Raw genomic sequence first — 18,316 nt, forward strand, 5'->3', positions numbered from 1 at the left:
GCGGAGACTTGACTCCAGTCTTATTTTCCTGCCTCTTTTAACGCAGATCTTGCACTAGCAATTAAGATCCTTCGCAAGCCCTTGCCAGGAAGAGGAGTCCCCACCACCTCAGGCCTGTCCAGCCCAGCCTCTCTCAACGATGTGGCGTATCTGGTGCGCTCCATCTTGCCTACTCTTGCTTCTCTGCTCCGCGTCTCTGGCGGAACCAGGCGTTCCCGCCGGCGATTGCCCTCCCTGCGCCCCCGACGATTGCCCGGCGCTGCCAGCCTGGGGTTGCCCTCTGGGCAAGGTGCGTGACAATTGCGGCTGCTGCTGGCGATGCGCTCGCGGCGAGGGAGAAGCGTGCGGCAGCGGAGTCTCGGGCGGAGCCGCCGTCGTCTGGGGACGCTGCGCCGCCGGCTTGGAGTGCCGCCGCCGAACCAAAAGCCGCGGGGCCACCGGCGTGTGCGTCTGCAAAAGCCGCTACCCGGTGTGCGGCACGGACGGCCTGACCTATCCCAGCACTTGCCAGCTGCGGGCCGCCAGCCTGCGCGCCCAGAGCCGAGGCGAGCGCCCCATCGAGCAGCGGAACAAGGGGCCTTGCGAGCAAGGTAGGCGGAACAGGGAGGGGGCAGCGACTCTCGGGGATTGAAGGTGCGAAGAGGCGAGGTTGGGTTGGGGGCCGCGGGCGGTGAATCCACGGAGTGGGGCTGTCGCTTAGATGCTGGTCCGCCCGCCTTCTCTTGGATGTAAGCCCAGTGAACTCGGTGGAGCTGATTTCGGCGTAAGCGTATAAACAAGATCTAGCGTCCAGTTGCGCAATTTCTGAACAAGTCTGTCCTAGGGCATCAAGCAGAGCAACCCGCTTTTAAAAAAGCAACATCCAACCAACCATTGATGGCCGTTTAATCTCATAAGGGATGTAAAAAACGGTTTGTGCGTATATGGATAAGAGTTTACAGTAGAAGTGGGCAGCTTTGGGTGGGGCTCAAACTCCCCCTTGGCGAGAGAGTTGATTTATCTGGTCTTTTCCATGTTGCCAACTCAAAGTTCAGTCAACCTCCCTTGTCGTTTTTTAGGACAAATTCTGGTGTCCTTAAAATAATGGGTGGTTTGGATGGGGAAACTTAATTAATGAATAAAGTTAAGCTTTTGCTAAAGGCTTAATTCTTTTAGACTTGATTGACAAATTGAGCAAAACCTTGGTTTCAGCTTTCTGCAGTGGGTACACCATAACTTAGATGACTTTTTACTGATTAATTTCGGGCTGAGAATATTCAGGCCTTTTATCATTTGTCTCCAGTGGCTCCCTGCAATTCTGTTATCTGCACCAAGCTTAACAGAAAGTGGGATTTCAACCCCATAGTCCTAAACACCCTTATTTGGAAGGGAATCGTGTGGCTAATTTTGTAATTTTGGCTGTTATGTTGTATTTCTTACCCTGCCTGCTGGCAAATAGGTTCAGCTGAATTTTATAGAATTTATTTTGAGGAAAACATCTGGTAGGATTGCGCTACTAAACTTGTTAGTCTCTTCAGGTCAAGACTTTAAGGAAAATTCTCAGGAAAAGTTATCATTCTGGGATTGGAGGTAGGGCTATGAAAAAAAAAAAGGAAACCACTGTGTGATCTTCACTGAATTGTTGTACAACCATCAGGGATTAGGTGTGGCTGCTTGGTAATTTCAAATTATGAAAACTACTGAAATGTTGAGGTAAACATCTGATAGGATGGTATGTCTGTGTTTTGCCTTGGAAAAAACACTTGCTAATATATCGTCAAGATGTCAAACCTTTTATAAATTGTGCCTGATTTGCTTTATTCTTTTTTTTTTTTTTTTGCTCATCCAGCAGATGGTATTTTTTCCACCTTTGCCTTGCATACCAGGAATGTTAATATGTGGGTGGAAGATTGAATGTTATGACAAGTCTGCCTGGTCTGATTATCTCCAGTGCAAAAAGCCATTCCAGGTTAGATTCCAACACAATGTTTCTCAAACTTCAGCAGTTTAAATGTTTGGATAATGCAAGGACCACTCAGTTAAACAAAACCTCTCCTTACTTTTTGTCTTTAAAGGCATGGACATTCACATTTTTGGTGATTAAAATAATGATTATGGTTACATTTGTATATGCCTTCTCATGCCCTCCATTTTAAAAGGCCTTTTAAAACTTTTATACCAAACCATTTACTCCAAAATTAAGTATTTATTCACCATTTACATTTTCTTTTTTGTACTCCATGCTGTATGATACCAACACTTAAAACTTGCTGGTGAAGAATGTTCTTTGAAAGAAATATCTGAATACAAAGTTTTTGTATCAGTGAAAGCTGTTTCTGTTCTTTTATCAGGAGGTTAGTACCTGGATCAATGTTAGACAGGAACTACATGTCATCAAAAGAGCTGATTGGTGGTGAACATGGAGAGATAGTGGCTGAAGTAGGACCTAGCCGGATGACTGGCAATGAATGTAGTAAGGTGGAGGCTGAGCTTCTGACTGATGACTACAGGGAGACAGCAAACCACCATGGTACTCCATAAACCACTAATGGTCTGTGGACCCACTTTGAGAATCACTGTTTTAACTTATAGTGAGACTTTTCATCACACAGTTCACGTGATATTGGTATCATGGAACCATCCTGTGCATATTTTCACAGGAAAGATAATCAGTATGAATTAAAATACACAGACCCTGTGCTTTATTAAGAAATAAATTTCTTGTCATGCTGTGACTCTAAGAAACATCAGAAATATATCACTCAACTTACAGTACTTCAGTCTTTTTGATTGATTTTGTGCCATCAATCAAACTTATCAACCACATACAGCAGATAGATTTATTTCCGTGGAGTCCTTGGGGTTCTCTGAGCTTGGTTTTTTTCTTGCAAACATTTCATGACCCGGCTAGGTAACATCTTCAGTGCTAAAATGGGGTGAGGTTTGCTCTCTATTTATCTGCTGTGGCCTGCTTTGCCAGTACTGGTGGGGGTGGGGGTTCTGTTTTGCTCTTCTGGTAGTTCACTGATTAGCATCTGTTGACTGCTTGATTGTGTGCCTGGTGGCGACCTTTGCTTATCTGGGTGATGATTGCTGGAGATGATTGCTGGTGATTGAATGCTGGTGAAACATCTCCTGATCTTTTGTCTCTTGAATAGTATGTAAATGCTGTTTATCTCTATGTGTCTGTTAATTGCTGCCTTATCTGAATACCAGGCTTCCAAGAATTCTCTTGCATATTTGGATTTGGCTTGGTCTAAAATGTTGACAGTTTCCCACTTAAAACTGTGGTTGAGTCTGTCCATGTGTTGTGCAATTAAGGAATTTTCATCATGTCTTCTGATTGCTAGTTGGTGCTCATGGATGCGCTCTGCTAGTCTTCTGCCTGTCTTCCTACGTAGTGTTTGTTACAGTCCTTACACTGTATGTTGTAGATGACTCCTGTTTTTTCTTCTTGGGCAACTGGGTCTTTTGGTTTACTTAGGATATTTTGGAGTGATTTTGTTGGTTTGTGTGCTACAGAGATGCCATGTGGTTGTAATAGTCTCTTGGTGGTTTCTGAGACATTTCTGATGTATGGCAGTGTGATCCTTTTCATTGCTTGTGTGGGTTGTGTTGTAGTAGGTTGAGTGGTCAGGCACTTTTTGATAAAATTACGTGGGTATCCATTTTTTGGAAGATGTTGTATAGGTGGTCTTTTTCCTTTTTCTGCTGTTCTAGGTTGCTGCAATGCGTTTGAGCTCACTTGAATCATGTTCTTACACAGCTCCTCTTGTGGGAGGTTGGGTTGTTGCTTTGGTAATGGAGTACTTGATTGGTGTGGGTTGTCTTCTGATAAACTTGGGTTTCTAATTTACTGTTGTTTCCTCTGCTGATGAGGACATCCAGGAAGGGTTGAGTGTTGTTGTTTTCTTCCTCTCTGGTGAATTTTATTCCTTTGAAGATGTTGTTAATGGTTTCATGTGTCTTCTCTAGTTGTTTCTTTTTTATTATAACAAATGTCATCTACATACTGGATCCATATTTTAGGCTGTATGTGTGGCAGTGCTATAGTTTCTAGGCGTTGCATTACAATCTCTGCTATGAGTCCTGGCAGTGGTGATCCCATGGGTGTGCCTCTGATTTGTTGGTATATTTGTCCATCGAATTGAAAATAGGTGGTGAGGCAGAGGTTGATGAGGTCCATGATTCTGGGTATTTCGATCTGGGTGTATTTGGTTAAGTTAACATTTATTTCCGTCACAATCTGTCTCCAACCTGGTCATTCAGGTCTTCCAACGGTGCACCCATCACCACTGTAACTGAGTCCATCCACTTTGTTGCTGGTCATCCTTTCTTCCCTTCCACCTTTCCCAGCATTATAGCCTTCTCCAGAGAGTCTTTGCTTAATGTCCAAAGTAGGATAATTTGAGCCTGGTCATTTGTGCCCCTAGTGAGAACTCGGGGTTGATTTGTTGGATGATCCATTTGTTTGTTTTCTTGGTTTTCCACAGTATTCCCAGGGGTCTTCTCCAACACCAAAGTTCTAAAGTGTCAATTCTTCTCCTATCCTGCATCTTCAAAGTCCAACTTTTGCTTCCACAGAGTGTCGCAGGGAATACTAGCCACTTCTGTAAAAATAGCTAATTCATTTTCTGTCTTATAATTAACTGAAATAAAATTGCATCTACTAAAAGGTCAGTATAAAGGCCTTTTTAAAATAGTGAAATAATGGCTAGCTAAAGTTATATTTAATAATTTAATATAAACAGAAGCAACTGTGTATTGTTAGAAATCAAGGCTGTCTTTTAGGCCTAGTGCAAATGCCCTGATGAATTCTATCTTAGATATGAGAGCCACAACCCAAACACCACATATCAAATGACTGTTTTGCTATGCTGATGGTAACGTGAGGTGCCAGTTTAGGGCTGAATAGATTATTATTGTGCATATCCCTGATATTAATGTCTCCTGCTCCTGTTGAGTACCATTTAGTTGTTCACTTGTATTTTGACTAAAAATTTTTTTAACTAAAGTAAAGTTTTACCTATGTAGGCATGATAGAACAGGATGCTAAATGAGCTTGAAATCACTGAAAATATGCAACCTTGCTTTGTGTAATATGCTTGGAGTTTGCATTTGGGTAAAAGCAAAATTAATCTTTACAAAAATTCAAAGGTACCCACTAAACTTGGCACGTACCTGAGGTTCTCTCCTAATCCATAGCATACTACTGTACTTGCTTTTGAAGAGATCTTCTGTTCATTTTTTAAATGTTCAAGGTGTCTTTGTTTGTTATATTTATAGCCTGCTTTTCCTCCAAAAGCTCAAGGCAAAATGCATAACATGCCTGCCTCCAATTTTTCCCCACAGCAACCTGTGAAGTACATTAAGCTGAGAAAGAGTGACTGGCCCAGAGTTAGCATGTGAACTTCCACTGCTGAGGGTGGACCTCATCTAACACCATAACCATTTTCAGAGTAAACTATCATACTTGATAGTTGAGAATGAAATCCGAGCTTTTCAAAAGGTATCAAAATTAAATGAAAGGATTTATTTGTTGCTTTGTAATGCTGAGTCTCACAGACCAATAAAAGGAAATGGGAGGACAGGACCACACAGGCTTGAGATATGCTTTAAAGTTGCCAAAGAAAAAACTCTAAGGAAACAAAATACTTAGTTGAGCCTCAGATGACCTCTAGACCCTACAGTAAGTCAGAATATTTGCAAATGTTGTTAGTGATTTAAGTCAACAGTACTCTGAACAGGAAATCTTGTAGTTGAGAAATAGTTTGAGGAATACCAAGTCATTGCTGATAAATAGGGCTTTAAGACTTGAGAAGGTAGCAGCCCTCCCCACCTCCCCAAACCAAGTTTCCAAACCTATTATCACTTCCATGTATCAAAGTTGAACAGATGAAATATAATAACAATAACATTCAGATCTATCTGATCATGCATACTAAGAACCCCCATAAATCAAGACTGTAGTCAACTTGCAGGTGGGAGGATCTTCCAAAATGGTTTAGAAGCTTTGTGATAAACATGGCAGTTGCTTTCTTGAGTTCACCGAACTCTTCAAAGTATCCAGTATCAATCACATCATAATCATTACTGTCTGTGGCTAATGTGGCTATATAACCTCACCTAAGTTGATACAAAGAAATATTTACAGTAACATTGGAGACAAAAAGGACATTTTTTTCCTCTTAACGAATACTCAAACAGCTTCTAATATATACAGTTTAGTCTTCATGTCCTATAAAGGTGACATTTTTACAGTATATCCTTGTTGCTAAGTAACAAAATTTGGCAACCAATCGGTCTGAAATAAAGTGACTTAAATTCCTTTCTTTGACCAGGCAAGTTTTTTGTTTTGTTTTTTTAAGGAACTGAAATTTCTTTGTCCCAAATAGGAATAAAATACACAGCCTAGAAAAACATGCTCCATAGATTTAGCTTTACCTGATGCATCAGCTTGGTGATAATGGAGTTTTGCTAAATCCATCCTCCAGAATTACTGAGGGGGTTTCTCTAAAGTTTTAAAGCCATGAAGAAGGTTCATCAATAGTTACAGCAAGTAAGAGATGAAAGATATTTTGCTGGGATGAACCTTTAGGTTTCCTAATGGGATGGTGGGTCTGTGATTTAGCTCAGCTGGTTTGGAAGTTCAGTATCACCAATTTCCTAATTATGTACTTGGCCTGATCCAGCCTCAATATTAGCAAAACTGAAGTGATAAACCTCTGGAAGAGAGTTTATTTCTAATATTTGCCCACCACTTCGTTCTATAATTATCCCTTGTAATTAGTGAAAGCAGCCCCATTAGGGCTGGACTGAGCTTCAGCCAAATGAAGAGAATTGATCCTGGCCTCTTTTCTGGGCAGTCCTGCTTCCAATCTGAGTGTTGCATTTAACATACATCTCAATTTTTTTTTTTAAAAAAAGCATTCTTAGAAAACCAGATTATACTTCCTTGCAGAGGGACTTGATGGTACCGAATAATAGCCAGTCCCTGTCATCATCTTTGCATACAACACTGATTCTCTTGCCGCATAAACAGTCAAATTAATGGTGCATTTTCTTTCATTCCCCTTCTGTGTATACGTATAAATAGATTTATGCATGAACCATGTAACTGAAATAGACCTTTTTCTAAACAGACGCTCACCAAATGGATCTCCAAATGGCCCAATCGCTTTTTCTTTAATCTCTTACTTCATTTTCATCTATCCATTCATTCATCCATAGAACAATTCCCTCCCTCCAAAAAAGCATTCATTCAGAATGCTGCATAATTTCCCCAAAAACTCAACCCTGTTTTTTCCATCATCATCACCATTTACAGAAACATAACATACAACTCTCACCAGCTATGGATTCCTACAGTAAGTTACATGACCCCAGCAGGCCCACAGATACTGATCTCTACCCTCATGGCTTTCACATAATATTTGCTAGCAATATCAGTTTAGTAATATTGAGAAGGTATAGAACATTCCAGGCCAAACTGGAAAATTAAGTGAGGGCTATCTGTATTTCTATGGAGAGTAGGATTTGGGCCCATGGCCAACTAGGACATATGCCTAATTAAATTATAAAATGTTAATTAAAGTTTATTGCAAATTTTATAAGGCTGGAATCACATTATACAATTTGTAGCTGCATGTGTTGTAAAACTCCTGTTTAGATCATCTAAATGCTTTTAGACCATATTTTACAAGTACTCCATCCTTGAACTATTCTTGACAAGGGTGCAGAAATGTTCTTGAAGCATTAACAGTAAGATAGGGCTGAAAACAATTCCTTGGCATCCATGGCCAGCCTGTACAAGAGGCATGAAAAGTGCGGAAGAGATTAGATCCTTCAGATGTTTTTCAGGCTTGTTTCAAAGAGCTTTTTGAAATGTTTCCTAGCTTTCTTTGGCACTAAAAATTCCAGGACAAGTTGTCTTCTAAGTCCCAGAGATTTTTTTGAATTTTTGAAGTGGAATGCAGATAGACTTATAAGGCAGAGTTAGTTAACCAAAACAGTGTCAGTCTGAGAAAGTAAATAGCTGTGTGTGTGTGTGTGTGTGTGTGTGTGTGTTGCACAGTTTCTACTAGTTTTTGTCTGGGTTTATTTTTCTTTTTCATTCTGCTTTTCTTTCCTTTCTTTCTTTTGAGGGTGGCTTTTTAAAGTTTTTAATTTTGTCTTGATGAGTATTTGGATGGAAGATCTCCATTGATTACTAGGGCTAGACTGGGAAATTTAAAAAAATATCTCAGAGGAAAACAGTGGCAAACAACTGCATTTGTTGCCAAGTAAATACTGTAACATGAGTCAACTTCCACTCAAAGGATACTTGATTTCTTTAATAGAATCAATAGCTAGCTGGAAATTTGTTGGCTTTTTTTCCTGTTTTATTTCCAAATGAAAGGAACAGTTCCTTCCTTCTAGCATTATGCAGGGGAAAGTTGCTTTCAGATCCTTCCATGTCAGGATTCCAGCTAAATGTTAGCTTTGTAGGATATTAAGGAATTACCTACGCTTCAACATCAGCTAGGGTTATCAGATCTGGGCTGCAAAACTCTGGATGACCACTATGTGGCAACAAAGAGCTTTGATCCAGAATTTTGAAGCCCAGAGATGGTAACCCTAACTTCAGCCCATTAGACTTGAGAAAGGACTGCCTCGATGAGTCAGTGTGGTGTAGTGGTTAAGGCACCAGGCTAGAAACCAGGAGACATAAGTTCTAGTCCCGCCTTAGGCACAAATCCAGCTGGGTGACCTTGGGCGAGTCCTTCTGTCTCAGCCCTAGGAAAGGAAATTAGAGTAAAGTAAACTTTACAGTGCCAGAAGGTCACATTGCTTGGACTAGTGAAATGAATGACATGGTTTGAATTCTGGGAAAAGGAGATTCCTGTGCAACTGCAATAGAGGAAAGATGTTTGGATCTACTGCAGCAGTTAAGTAACCGCTAGATATGTATGGAATAACAAACTGGCACCTGAGAGTCCTAAAGACAAATCTATTACATATATAAATTGATTCTGCAGCAAATGACTAGAAGCTGCAGACTGGGGTTTCCCAGTGCTATTATCATGGAACAGCAAGCAAGCTGTTGTGACAGGTCATCAGGGCCGCCCCAAGCAGGTGTGCAAGTTGTGCACTGCACAAAGGTGCCATGACTCGGGGGGGGGGGCAAATAGGGAACAATAGTAGCCCAATGCCACATTGCAGAGTGCCAGGCTGGGGGAAGAAGCCCATCCAGTTACTACTCCACACATCTGCACATGCACTGTAGAAGAAAAAGCACCAGGAAGCCACAGCTGCCACATGATGTGACTTGACCTTCTGGTGGCAAAACACTTTTTGCACACAGGCGCCTTACAGGCCAGCAGCGTTCCTGTAGGTCATTACTCCCAGCAACACTGCTAACCTTTTTCACTCTTGGTGGCTTCCTTTGGTTTCCTATGACTTTACTCCTTCCCAGCTTACTTCTTTACTGTAATACAAAAGGGTAGACAGTAGATCTCTATTTCAGTGTTCCTCAACCTTGGCAGCTTGAAGATGTGTGGACTTCAACTATGCTGGCTGGGGAATTCTGAGAGTTGAAGTCCACACATCTTCAAGCTGCCAAGGTTGAGGAACACTGCTCTATTTGATCTGCAGGGTATCAGCAACAGTTTCTGGCTGCCCATTGCCTAACTGTATCAATAATTTAGCTTTTAAATTGCTGAAAAAGAATGTTCTGGGGGATTCTTGAACAACTTTGGTAGTTACTACACATTGCTAAACTAAAAAAACCTTGGACAGTTTTTTCATAACTCAATAATATTAGCTTTCGTGGAAGAAGAGGAAAAAATGTCCCTTTTTTAAAGATTGCCCACTGTTCTGTAATGTATTAATGTATGGTTATCTCCAATAATCCCCTAAGCATTTCCATTCTTTAGATATTTTCAGAAAAGCATGCAAATGACCTTTGATGAATCAGGATTTGGATTATGCTGAGTCCACATGCTTCCTGGTTTATGAAGTTGCTTGTTTTCATTCTTTAAATCCATGGTGCATTTGCATAGGGACTGAACATTTGTGCTCTATAAAAATGTTTCTGAGAGAAACAATCCACTTTCTCTAAATCCAGCTGACATTGTTCCCAGGCAAACTACTGGATTATCCAGACCTCCTCATGAGACCTTTGTGCTGGCCTGATTTGAGGAGGCGTTCAGACTGGTTAGCTTTCCAGATGCTACAATATACTCTCACAGTAAAAACTCTCTTCTAATCCTGTTGCTTTCTTTCCAGAAAGCACGATAGTTTTCTGAGCGACAAAAGGGGGTGTGATTTTGGAATAAAAACAGTAAAGAGTTCCCACAAACAGATGAAGGATAATCAAATAAAAATAACTTGTTTGTTGGGGACAGTTCTTCTAAGAGCAAGGTCTAGAGGTGTTTTGTCAAAGATTTCATACCACTCTTTACCTTGGAAGTTTACCAGAAGAGAACCTGCTGATGATTTCCAGTCACAACAGTTGAATTTTGTGGATAGAGTCAGTGCCAGCTGCAGAAGTGTGTTCAAGATGCTTGTCCTCTGAATTATAACAAGTGATTGCTTACATGCTTTTCAGTAAGGCTGCACCAAGCGTTCAACAACTTTCATTTCTGTATTGGTCAACTGAAAAAACCCAAATTAAATGGAAAATCTTTCACCAAAAAAGTAGTTTTATCTGCAACAAGCTTTTCACAGTTTGGTTTCCATTTATGAAAATTCAAAATTTATTTGAAGAATGTGATTGTTTCTTTCTAATGAAATTGGCAACATTGTGGCAATAGTTATGAAAGCACTTTGTGTAAAGGAAAAACAAGACATTTATCCTCTTGACAAAAAAAAAAAAAAGGAAAAACATTCTGGAAACTAATAAAAGAGACATTTGGTAGACAAATTTAGTTACCCTTCCTCAACTTAGAACTCTTTCAATTTCTCAGATTCCAAGTCTTCTTATCCATAGCTATCATGGCCAATAGAGCAGTGATGGGAACTACAATCCAACATGTCTGGAGGAATACAGACTGGGGAAAGCCACCTTTGCGTTCATCTGCATTGGAGAGGACAAAACTCCATAGCTATTTTCCAGTGATCTTCTCACAGGACTAGTAACTGATTACTGTATATCCATTAAACTTGTTTTTAAGCCTGGTCATAAAACTTCCAGAGCTGCTATATATTAGTGCTTGCCCAAGGCTTCAATTAACAATCATATTAGCAGTACAAAATTTGATTCTATAATGACAGGGCAGTAGTGATATTAGTGCAAGGATTCAGAATAGGCATATGGAAAAGATTATTAACATTTAAACCTTCAGATTCAATATTTATTTTTGTCACTTATATCTTGCTGCTCTCATCACTCACATATAATGATACTATGTCTCTATTCACATTTCTATAATGAAATTGGTATGCATCTTTTGCCTGATTGTCACTTTGATCATGGGCAGAGCTTTCATATTTCTGCTTCAAATTCTCTGAAGCCTTGGGTCTCAAAGAATGTGCCTTATCAGATGTGGAATCATCCAGATCTGTTAGACCTGACTTTTTTATTTCTCCAATCAGCATAGCAGTTGACACCAAACTGAGAAGGTTGCTTTAAGGTTCACTGAGAAAAAGAATACTAGGTATATTTTGAATACAAGGTGTGGGCAGATAAATTGTAGAGAGACAAAGACCTCCAGTAGCTCAAGCCAGAGCTTGGTTGTAAGAAGTTGAAACTCTGCCTGAGGTCCATTAATCCATAGATGGAGAGCTATGGGTAGACCACAGGTGGCAACCCAATACTGTACCTCAAATCACACCACTGAAATTTGTCAAAATAGCAGAATTTGGGGCACATTTTTAGGATTTTGCAGTGTTTTAAGGACGGAAATGTGAGAACTTTGTCTCTGAGAGGCCTCTTTGTCTCTCAGGCCCTTCTTTAGCACCCACTATACAGCTGAAAATGGACAAAAATCCCATATTTCTTCCAGCAACATTAGTGTGTCAACTTATGGATTCCTGTTGCCTTTCAGAAGGTTGAGAAGTTGAGTTGTAGTCACTGAACCCTCAAATACTGCCTACTCTGGCTTAGGCCGACATTCCATACTTCCTTCAGGCTTGAATCCAAACAGCTTGACCTAGTAAAATAAAATTATTGCACATTTCCCATATGTATTGAACTGTGACCCCATTAGGGTATAGTAAGGTCTTAATCAGAAATTCAGATCTCTTTTCTGGGAATCACCCATGAAGCTTTAAAACTCTTCCAGCAGAATTGCTTCACACAAGTATACATAACTTGGATCCAGTACACAATAATATGCAGCTGATTGGAAGCAGCTTGAATATCTTCTTGCATCATTATAAAACCATTCCAAAATGAAAAAAATATAGTTATTTGGGGCTATTTTGCCATGTATTAAAAGCATTATTGTCGTCCTCGTGGGATAGGAAATGCCGCTTATGGAACAATTCCATAAACAGCAGGATGTTAGTGGAGCATTTGCATCCTGTTGTGTTGTGCTCAGAGCCATAACTGTAAGAGGCTACACCAGTGTTGTCCAAACTTGGCCACTTTAAGATGAGTGGACTTCAACTCCCAGAATTCCCCAGCCAGCATGCTGGCTAGGAAATTCTGGAAGTTGAAGTCCACACATCTTAAAGTTGATAAGGTTGAGAAACGCTGCTTTAAGGCAATCAAACAACAGTCTGAAGCAAAGTTTTAAGCAAAAACTGTATAAACAATAGAACTGAGACTTGATTTATTCCTAGACCAGGACTATCTTACTCTATAAACTTTTCATAAAGAGAGCAAAACATATCATGTTTTTTTCCATGTTTCTTGCAATATTGTGCACAGATATTGAAAATTAACCCTAACAGTGATTCCAGTACTGTCAAGATTCCAATGAAGCCAATTACAGGTGGTCCTCGGGTTACAACCATTCGTTCAGCTACCATTCAAAGTTATGATGGTAGTGAACAAATGGTATTACCAATCCTTGGAGTTCCAGCTGTTGCAGAATCCCCGTGGCCACATGACCACAATCCAGGCAATTTCTGACTTTCCCTGCTGGCTTCCCACAAGCAAAGTCAATGGGGAAGCCAGCAAGAAGTCAGAAGTTGCAATCACATGAGGTCCTCACTTAACAACCTGTGTGGTCCTCACTTAACAGGGCATCTGAGACTGCCAGAATTGCCATCACTTAATGACACAGTCACATGACATTGCACTTTACAACCGTGTCACTTAGCCAGAGTTCCGGTCCCAATTGTCATCATAATCCGAGGACTGCCTGAAATACTGTAACACCCAGCTTTAGCCAAAAGAGGAGTTGAATTCAGAAATATTTCATTACAACTTACAAACAAAGTTAAAATGAAAGTGTGAAAAATTAAAACCACCTTCCCCAGCATGAATCAATAATTTATGCAATGAAAATCTACCTCATACTAAGAAGAGATTGTAAGGCCAAAAGAAAAGAGAGAGAATCCATGGTGTATGTGTTCATTTAAAGTTTTTAATCAGGAGGAGGCACACCAAGCAACAAATCATATATTAATAATAAAAAGTAAACTTTGTGGTTATATATATCTTTGCCTGGATGTGCACAACAGCAAATCAAGGGACTTTTCCATGATTGTGTTAACATACGTTTCTCCAGTCCTTGAATCAGCAAAAAAGTGTGTTGCTGAAAATGTTCTTCCCCAATTCTGCCTCAGTAATGGGGCCAGCTTACACCTTCATGTGGGACAGATTATTTATTTTCATTCCTTTCCTAGGCTTATATGCTGCCCCACTCATATCTGACTCTTTGCAGCTTACAAAACCACCACTCAGTAATTAGATGAAAATGAGATTTAGAAAATATCCCGAACAAAATCTCCAACACCAAGGACCATCCTGCATATAGAACATTCACTCTTGGGAAGGCAGAAAGCAAGCTACCCCGTAAACCCCAAAGGCTTGCTGGAAAAGGCAGGTCTTAACAGCTTTGCAAAGGCCAGGAAAGCCTGAAGCTGTCTGATATCAGAGAATGTTCTGGCAGACTGATGTTCCTCTACGCTGGGCAAGACATCACTGGCTGATTGCTGGAGAGATGGGGATAGAGCACAGCCAGCATCTTCCTGCTCCCTGCCAGGGTGCTCCAAGTGACAGTGAATCCTTCCTTCCTTCCTTCCTTCCTTCCTCCCTCCCTCCCTCCCTCCCTGGTGTGTCTGCACCTCCATAGTCCTCTGTCCTTGGAGGCCACCACTCTGCACAACTCCTACCAGCCCCTGCCTCGTTTTAATGAGCCTCTCAGGAGATGGGAGCAAGGAACCACATTTTCTTGAAAGTGTTGCTGAGGTTTTGAAGCTCACTGCTCCCCCTCTGCAGTAGTTCCAGGGCTAAGTCTTGCCCCAATAATTCTCTTTTCGTTCATGAGGCACGGCCCAAGCCATGAAAACAGCATCACTGACAAGATGCAGAGGGCCTTTCATCACAGTAGAAGCCACCAGCTTTCCATATGGGAAATAACAGCACCCCCATGCACACATACATCCCTCTATCAAGGGAACAAGGGAATCGTTTTTAATATTTCTTTCTCTGTTTTGAAGTAGCTGTGTAAATATCCAACAAGCACTTGGAAAGCACTGATCAGGCAGAGGTGAGCAGATGCCTGCACAGAAGTCAGGAGTCCTGTCCCTCCCATAGCCCAAGCCAGCATAATCATGGAGGAGAGTGCCCAGTGAGACGATGGGAGGTGCATACCCACAGCAGCCTAAAGGAGCTGGCCACAACCAAGCCCTGATTGCATCATCACCAACTGTAGAGGACTAAGGAGATAGCCTCAAAGAAGGAATTCAACTGCTATTAGGTAAAAACCAGCTGTAATGGTATGCAGGGATGACCTTGGGAGACAAAAGGAAGAGTTGCAGACTAGACAATAGTCAGATAAGAGGCAGATGAGCCCGCAGAAGTAATGGGGATGTAGCAAACATCTCAGAAGGGACCCTTCTTAGCTTCTTGGACTGTAAAGGTGAGGGGGCATAGATGTACTTTCAGACTTGCAAGGTTCTGTTAATGTAAACTTGCAATAAAGTTAGAGCTAGTACTCCTCGGTGTGCTTCTTGTCTGCACTACTTCTCGAGGCTGACACTAGCTGGAAGGGAGGAGGGAGTAAGAAAAAAAGTTGATTGTCCCACCTTGATTCTCTTTGGTATAATGCGGGGGGAGCAGGGAGAGAAAGAGAGAAAGAATCTTTGTCAAGCTTTCAAGATTTTGTCTTCATACCCTGCATCAATGACCAGAGAGTTCTAGTAGTTGAAGATGACTTTAAGCTGCCTTGCTTCTGGTTAGGGATGAGAAACATGAAAACATGTTCTTTAAAATAATTAGTGAGGCATCTTTGGGCCACTCTTAGTGGGAATGAGGATGAGCCCTTTGTCTATCAGTGTGTTTCTGAAACTATGTTCCACTCAACACTAGAGCTCCCCAAACAATTTGACATTGTTCCATGAAGACCTTCAATGGCTTTTTCTGTGAAAAGTGGATTTTCAACACCCACTACAACCAAGACCAGGTAACCAACCAGGCAAAATGTCGCAATGACCGTAGGGCTTCCTTTGACAAATGAATCATGCATATTTCATATTAAAATATTAATGATGTATACTTTCATGCTTTAATATGAAACATGCATTTGTTTTAAAGTTTTTCTCTTTTTTTCCTCCTTTTTAAAAAACAATCATTTGATGTTCTCCTATGAGTGCGAGAGAGAGTGTGCTTGGTGTTTGTTAGTGTTGAAAAGTTTAAAAAATGACAATATCTTTGTAAACCAGAGTTATGGTAACCCAGTTTAACAACATACTAATTTCACTATTAAATATACACTGTCTAAGGATCAGTGACCGAAATGCTTATTATAGGAATATAACAGCTCTCAGGGGGAAACAGATATAATGTTCATCATACAAAAGTCACTAATTTCAGAGTCCTGAGAATTTCTTGGTTTCCCAGACTTCAGCTATGCATATTTTAATTTCCCAGAGAGATCCCAGCAGGTCTGAATTCCTTTCTGCCTTGGGAAGGCTGCGCATAGACCATAGGCTTCTTTATGATTATAGAAGGAACAAGGAGCTGTCCTCAAATGTCTTAGGCATTGCATTTAAATTAAACAGAACTGAAAGGTGTAGGAGAATCTGTTGCACTTTTTCAACATTCATTAATCTTTCATCTAGTTCCCCCCAAATCAAGATTTTTTAGATATGGCAACAGAAGGGCAACTTATGCGACAGCCCTTTCCCCGCAGCTCAGGTGAAGGGTCAGCCGTCACTCTCTGGGCAGCAAACTATACCAGTCTAATGTTTGTGGTCATCACTGTAGATTACTTTCCTGACCCTTTAGCCTCTGCCCTGTGGCTTGCTGATGAATGGTGGCATTCTGATATTGAGGTTGTAGGATGTGTTAAGCCAAGCCATTTCTTAAAGTACTATAATTGGCAGAGAGTCTTCACAGAGGGCTAGACCGTAGGATTAGCAATCAGTCAAAACTCACCACTTCTACAAGCCTGCTGGATGGCCAAGCACTGGGCTGGGGAAAAGCTTTTCCACTTTACCAGGCAGCCTCCCTCTACTTGGTCATTCCCTCAAGGGAAAAGGAAGGGAGGGAGAGAAGGAGAAGGAGAATGAGAAGGAGGAGACAGAGACCTGTGCCAGACAAAATCCTGTGGACAGGTACCAGGAAACAATGAATATCCTTTCTCACGGTGCTTCTGTGCTGCAATAACTGAACAGAAAGTAAACTGTCCTCAGCAACACTGGAGAATCACTGATTTCTGGAAATGAGATTTGGGCAGAGAAGCGAAAGAAAGAGAGAATCAGTACTATATTTAAATATTATCAATACATTAATGGGAAATACACATGCTGATGCTTTTAGATTTCTGCTTTGTCTGAAGGCTTCAGAACTAGACTTTAACTGACAGGATCACTAAGTTGCAGGCTTCAGGCCAAGAACTTCTAGTGGGTCTTCTGCTCATTGAGGTCCTTCTTACCAGAGGTGCTGGGAGCTAAAATTGGAGATTTGTAAATTCACGGCATTTTGTGATACTATTTTGTAGATCATTTTGAGCTTTGGAGAAAAATATAAACATAAGCCATTTTTACAACACAGTCTTCTCCTACTGTAAATATTTGTCACACAATATATCTGGACTGGAAGCCCTTGGGAATAAATTGCAGCTGAGAGTGAAATGTGAATGGATGCTGTAGAAAAGTACAGTTTTTCATTAAACCTTTTAAATGAGGGGAGAGGGATGCATTTCTATTTTCTTGAGGCATGGGATGATTTTCATCCAGTCCTACCTACAACATCAGTCATACCTTCTTCTTGAGGATAATCTGACTGAGCATGTGTCAATATCAGCAGGTGTTCTAAGACACCAAGTGGACAGATCAGATAAAAAGCTCAGAACTAGGCCACATCACTTCCATGAAAATCTCCTCTCTCTACCCAGCCTCTTCGATAGAGCAATCTGACTCATGGTGTTCGGATGCTTTGGGTTGGCAGCACTTTCTCCTGAAGAAAACTCTGGCCGATTTAAGTTGGAAAGTCTGTCTCTTCCCATGGTAATAATATACCCCAGGGACATACTTCCTTGCCAGTGCTGAAGGAGATCAGAGCAGCATAGAACAAAAGGTCACAGCTATGCAACTTCAGCTAAGCCACAAAAAAATCTAGTAATTCTGGCCAACAGTCTCAAGAACAGGAGATTGTCTCATATTGCATAAAACTTGATCTCAGGATAAGAAGTCTCCTTTTCTTTAGAACTTAGAACTAAGTTCTAGAACTAAAACTAAGACAAATATTCCTTACTGAGAAAAAATAGCATACACAAACCAGGTTGGTAGATATCTCTGAATACCAACCTCCCTAAAGCACACTACAAATTTTCAAAAGGAGAGTGTATCACTGATTTCATCAAAGGCACAATACAGTAGTGCTTACAAATAGGAAACAGCCATTCCTTTTTGCTATCTCAGTTCTGCTGCTTAGGTGAATCTGAGGCTCTAAGCAAGAGATGCAATAGATTTCTTTGCATAGTTTAGGAGCTAATTGGGCATCGCTCAATCAGTAGGTCTGAATATTACTTCCAGGTTACTTGCAAGACTGCCTATCCCCTATGGCAGTGTTGTCCAAACTTGGCCACTTTAAGATGAGTGGACTTCAACTCCCAGAATTCCCCAGCCAGCTATGCTGGCTGGGCAATTCTGGGAGTTGAAGTCCACTCATCTTAAAGTGGCCGAGTTTGGACAACACTGCCCTATGGTTTCTAGCCATCCTACTTTTTTTTTTTATAAA

At 40.9% G+C, this 18,316-nt stretch overlaps 1 protein-coding gene across 1 annotated transcript in view; it reads left to right on the forward strand.

The window, feature by feature from the left end:
• Positions 1–18,316, forward strand: part of IGFBP7 (insulin like growth factor binding protein 7) — a 27,543-nt gene continuing 9,227 nt past the window's right edge. Inside the window, exon 1 of the mRNA XM_007427011.4 lies at positions 1–590. Within this exon, the coding sequence (XP_007427073.1) occupies positions 140–590 (451 nt within the window). The 5' untranslated portion in view covers positions 1–139. The remainder of the gene's footprint in view (positions 591–18,316) is intronic.

The sequence above is a fragment of the Python bivittatus genome, unplaced genomic scaffold (assembly GCF_059951505.1).
Source record: "Python bivittatus isolate LINGU-HERP-01145 unplaced genomic scaffold, Pbiv_v1 ctg000520_np1212, whole genome shotgun sequence".
Classification (NCBI taxonomy): domain Eukaryota; kingdom Metazoa; phylum Chordata; class Lepidosauria; order Squamata; family Pythonidae; genus Python; species Python bivittatus.